General features: G+C 32.3%; 1 protein-coding gene across 1 annotated transcript; it reads left to right on the forward strand.

Moving 5' to 3' along the window:
* The first annotated feature begins 3,987 nt into the window (after nt 1-3,987).
* Nucleotides 3,988-4,413, forward strand: LOC114755591 (TMV resistance protein N-like). Its single transcript, XM_028944476.1, has one exon. The coding sequence runs from the start codon at nt 3,988-3,990 to the stop codon at nt 4,411-4,413; it is 426 nt and encodes a 141-aa protein (XP_028800309.1).
* The last annotated feature ends 1,716 nt before the right edge of the window (nt 4,414-6,129 follow it).

Genomic DNA, 6,129 nt, shown 5'->3' on the forward strand with positions numbered 1-6,129 from the left:
TTGGTAAGTCACTACATAAATCCTTTATTTTCTTCTCACCTCTTGAAACGTATCTAAGGATACCTTCTATGTATATATTGAGTTACAATGCATACATACACATATAAAATGACAGTGGTTGCTCTTTAGACTTCTTTTAATCATAGGTTAAATTACAGACAGCAAACACTCACAATGTTTGATTTGTTTGAATATTTGTTTCATGAAGTTGTGAATATATAAACAGTAGGTAGTGTTTGGGATGGTGCATTCGTTTATCAAGTATACACTCTCACAAGAGAAAAAAGAATGATCGACTCAAATGATTGGAAGCGTGGCTTGCACCTTTCTTTTTGTTTTTCTATGTTTCATTGGTCAGATATTATTGGTTTATCTTGTAATTAAATATTATTTGATTTCCCTGTGTTTCAGGGTGCAAAGCTCAAGAATGATATTATGAAAATGATCCAAATCTTAAAAGAACTTGTCTTCAAAATGAAGTACGTCTGATCCCCTAGTGACATATACATTTTAATTTTCTTTGAGAAAAATTTCCCCTTTCTTAGAAAGAGTTGACATTGTCAAGATCTGAATGAGACCATGCTTTTGAAAATTCTATTTCCCAGTTAAGATGATCTTGATGCTATGATATATGTAATATCCCAAATTTTATGGATTTGAGTAAAGCATGATGAAGGAGAAATTTTTAGAGAAATTGTTGAGATTAAGACCCTTAAAATATGGTCTGAATAATTATAAAGTTAATTTCAAGAATTTAGGACCTATTTTCTTGGAATATTCAAGAAAAATAGTTAGAGGCTAATTTTTTAGGTGAGATTTTTAGGATAATTATTTTATGGACTAAAGAAGCTAATAGAAGAAGAAAATTCATATAAAATATCCATGTTTGATTTCTGGAATTATTTGATTATCCAAGAAAAATAGAGAAGGATCAAATTGAAGGGAAAATGAAGACCAAAGGGTATAATAGTCATTCCACACCCCCTTACCGACTTATTCTACCCTAATATCTTCTCCCTTCTTAGTTTCCTCTGCCATTCGAAGTGCAAACAGAGGGAGAGCTGAGAGAGTTTGAGAAAGATCAAGAAAGGGAAAGGCTAGTAGAGGAGAGAATCGGTTCATCTAAAAGTGGAAATCAAACAAGGTGAGTCTCCTGAATCTTCTTCCATATTTATTTTCTGTTATTTGGTCATGTGTTGCAAGACGATGATGAAGATGAAATCTGGTTTTTGAGGGAGAAAGTGAACAGCATGACAGTCAAGCTGTAGAAACGTGGTTAATGGTTAGGATGAAGTTTGTGCTTGAGATTTCTGCACTTGCTTTTCACAGTTGATTGCTCTGGTTAAAGTTTCTGAAACAGGGGTTTGAGCATTTAAGGAAATGGCTTCTGGTTTGGGTAATAGATGATTAACAAGTCTAAATATAATTAATTATTTTCTGGTTGTATGATTATAATATGTTGATTTTATATGCTCTGTGTGGTTATTGAGGGATCGAAGAGTGCGTGCTTTGAATAAGAAAAATTTCAGACTTAAGGAGGGAAGGATGCTGTTCGATTTTGCTGGTCAAGAAGCATTTGAATGCTAAAACTAAACGCATGAGCTGTAAATATATATATATATATATATATATATAGGACCAAGCCTTTTGAGACGGAGCATTGGGAGAAAGAGTTGGGCTGATTCTAATTTAATGATATTCTCGAAGACATGTTCGGACCCAACATCCCAAATGTTTATGTTGATACGTGGCCTCCATTCTTGAAAGGCAAATGGAAAGAGATAGTATAAAATAGTGCTACATAATATTTTGGGGTGAAGGCCGTATGGTCTAATGGAAGAAGGAGCTATTATTTGTTTGGGTTAAAAACCGCTGGATAGGAAAGGAGCAAAATGAGTTTGAATATTTGAATGCTACATGGATTGGAAAGTGATTGTTCTTTAAATCTGGAATTTTAATAAAAGGAGGAATTGTTGAATTTGAGAACCAAAATCTGATTCGAAGTTTATTGGGTTGTTGATTTATTTTTGAAGCCTAGGAATAAATGATCTATATATATATAAATATTAATTTGCCCTTACCTATATAATTTATAGGATTTGATATTTGTTCAAGTCCATTAAGAAGGGAGCCAAGGAAGAAGTAAGGGGAAGTTAGTACGGAAGAAAAAGCAAAAGGTAGTAACTCTTTTCCTTTAATGTGATTGTGCATTGATTGCCACATGCTTGGATGTGCCCTTATGCTGATTGTGCATGAGAACATGTAAGTTGCATTTGCATAATAATATTTGTCATGACAATATGCACTGGTTTCCATTTATTTTGGAATGTGGGCGCGATAGATAGCGATTAGTTATATGAGTGTATGGTGTACATGCATCATTGATTATACTTGGATGCAAGGTGTTGTTCTCTTTGGCCTGTGTAGCATGTTGTTTGTGATCTTGTATGATTACGTGAGGGAAATTTGTTACTACTGAGATTCTTTAGAATCTCAACCCTTCTTCCATGTAATACAGCAAGAGCAAGTACTCTTAAGGGCAAGGGAGTAGTGATCGGTGGAGTTTAAAGGTGCAAGAAGCTGGCGATCATTTGTACATATATATTTTGCTTAAAATGCATCTTATTTTGGAGTAAAGATATATATTCTATATCTATTTTGGTATGTAAATATTCCTCCATAAGGAGATGACTAAGGGCAGATAGATCATAATGACTGCTATTGAAGGAGATGGTCAAATTTTTTGATATAATTATTATTTGGCCTAAAATTATGTGTATCTAATTATGTATCTCGTCGTGTGAGTCAATGGCCAGGGTGTCAAATGTTAAACCCTATTGGCTATAGTTGATTTAATCTTAGGATTCGAAGGGTCCGGATAGAAATAAAATTATATATATATATAATTCCCAGGATTGAAACCTGGCTTTTAATGGATCGTGATTAAATAGAATAATTCTACTAGTATATAAGGGATAGGTATTACAATATACTTTCACAAATTATAAGATTATATGTTCCGGGTTTCTTGTTGCCTTCATTTGTCCATGGTACTGAGAAATTTGTCCAATACATATCCCTGCAAAAGAAGCTAATATATATGCATTCTCTTTTGTAACACGTTTCACTCAGCAGTTGGGAGGTCCGAAGCTTGATGGTGCCAATTTTGTTGGAGCACTTCGCAGTGATTTGTGTTTTTGGCTGTTTTGAAGTGCTGAAGAATATGTTGTGATGCAGATGGACATTAATTTTTCTTTTTCCCTCCATTATCTGATGCGGCTAGACATAAGTATTGTTCGAATTAATTTTTCTAAACTGTAGCCCAAATGTACTTTTTCTCCTGTATCATATAATTTACAGTTCGAACTGGACAACTTTTCAAAATTTATTGATACTCTGATTTCGTATGCTTTCCCTGAACGAAAGGAAGTATTATATACTTCTCCTCTAATATTCCCATTCATTGAATTGAAATATTAATTAAACTTACTCTCCATTTGTTCGTCCAATAATATTTATATATAATTAAAGAATAAAAAATCTAACTAATAAGTGACTATTACGACATTGGTAATTGAGATTAAATTTAGTGGAAAGCACCCGTAGTTTCCCATCTTTTTGTGCATTATATTTAATTTCTCCACTTTTTATTAAAATATGATATGATATGACATTCAGCTTCACTAACTAAGAAGGGCCTCGACTTTCAATTTTTTTATTTTTTATTATTTCTGAACGCCACTGATTTACAGCGAAATCAAAATAGAAAAAACGGCAACTTGTTATTATTTTACTAGCATACAATATTAAAAGGTGGTTTCGCAATCACTCTCCAAAGGAGACAAATTTAATCGTTGACCAAAGTGATGAGATCGAAAATTGCAAGTCTAATGAATCTCCATCTTTTCTATTTCACTCTTTCCTTCCATTTTCTGATATCTATCCACAGTTCTTCCTATTTCTGAAGCAATCTGACTTTCATCTTCCATGAACTCTACAATCCCACCATGGAAGTACCATGTTTTCTCGAGCTTCAGGGGAGAAGACACCCGGAAAGGCCTCACAGACCACTTACATGCTGCTCTAAAACAAAAGGGTATCATAACTTTCTTAGATGATAAGCTCAATGGAGGAGAGGTCATTTCTGATCAACTCCTCCAAGCAATTGATGAATCTCTGATCTCTCTTGTTGTTCTCACTCGGAGTTATGTTTCTTCCAGGTGGTGTTTTGATGAACTTAAAAGGATTCTTGACTCTAAAAGATTTTGGGTAGAGAAGTCGTCCCAATCTCCTATAAGGTTCATCCATCTGATGTGCGTCATCAAAGAGGTACCTTTGCTCATGCCCTTCAACAGAATGCTGAGAGATTTGCTGGAAACGAAGAGAAGCTGCAAAGATGGAAAGACGCCTTAGAAGAAGTTGCAAATATATATATATATATATATATATATATATTCACCAAAAAAAAAAAGGAAAAAAAGAAGAAGTTGCAAATATATCTGGCTTTGACCCTACGGATCAGTAAGTTTTGTATAGTATTGTTTTTAACAACTCAGCGTAGAATTAGTAGTTACTTCGATACTTTCTCCAGTAGTTGTTGGCCAAAAGAAAAACGTTCGTTAGTCCTAAATATAAAAATATAAAAATTAGATAACTAATTTGTAAAAATTAAAAAGATCATTTATTTATTAAAAACGCATGTTTGTTTGCTAAAAATACCTTTTTTTTAATTATTTGTATTAAGAACTACTCTTTGATGAAAAATCTCATTAATACCTATAATTACTAGAGAGAGAGTTTAGGACAAATATAAACTGGGAGAATCCCAATTAAATTCATTTGAAATATTAAAGTTTAAACCCAAGCCTATACTTTTGAGAAATTTCTAATTTGGCCAACAAGTCTTATTAAGAATTTTTTAATATTGTCTAAAGACCAAAATGCTCCTCTACAGCGAAAAAATTCAATGGAGGCGCAGCCGCGTAAGCCTGAGGGATTTAATTAAAATTTTTCCTTTATTTTTAGTTTGTTTTGCGTTTTTGTTTTACTTTTTTTATGAAAAGCACACCCACACACACATATATTTAGTGCATAATATAAAATCATCTTTTAAAAACTGAACTTTCAAAATAAAAACATAAAACAAACTTAAAAACAAGAAGTTGAAAATTTTAAATCGAATGCCGATTTTTTATGAAAAAATAATTTTTATTTGTCTGTAAAATTGAAAGATGATTAAAATATCTATTGCGTATTACAGAATTAAATTAACAAAAATACAATAATAATTTATAAATCTTAAAATCACTTTTAATTGAAAGGAGTTTTGAAATGGTACCATGGGACTAAAATTCATTAAAAAAATCACTGGCATTCTCAATGAGCAGTGATATATGTGTGTGTGTGTGTAATAAATATTTATCTAAATATAATCATTCTATAAAAAAAGAAACAAAAATAAAAATATTTGTTGTGATTAGGTTATATATGGATAAATTTTAATAATTTTATATTTGAAATTTGTGGTGATCTTTATCCAACATTTGGAATAAGAGAACATGTTGGGAAATGCTTGTTAAAAGAATATTATAATAATGATGGTGCATGTCGTTTGGGTATGCATGATATCCTTCAAAGTATGGGCGGAAGTATTGTTGTGGAGAAATCACCTAATGATGCTGGCAGACATAGCAGGTTATGGTCATTGGAAGCTATATATTGATCATGTGATGTCAAAAAGCAAAGTATGCATTGAAGTTTTCTGTGATTTAAATTTTGTATTGATCATTATCATTCCTCATCCTTTGTTACAATATAACATTGAATATATATATATATATATATATATATATATTTTGCTTTGTAGGGCACTCATTTGGTAGAAGTTATGCATCTCCGATCACCTATGCCATAAGAAGCGACTTTGGACCCTGAAGCATTCTCTATGATGTGTAGCTTCAGAATACTCATCACATTATGTGATGTGCACCTTACTCAAGGACTCAAATTTCTTCCCACCTCATTAAAAATTCTTGGTTAGAAAGCTTATCCTTTGAAATCTTTGCCCTATAGTGCTCATTTTGGTGATATTGTGCTTCTTAGAATGTATCAGAGCAAGATCATACAACT

Source organism: Neltuma alba, unplaced genomic scaffold, assembly GCF_004799145.2.
Source record: "Neltuma alba isolate B1F8T4 unplaced genomic scaffold, ASM479914v2 tig00010294_pilon, whole genome shotgun sequence".
NCBI classification, from domain to species: domain Eukaryota; kingdom Viridiplantae; phylum Streptophyta; class Magnoliopsida; order Fabales; family Fabaceae; genus Neltuma; species Neltuma alba.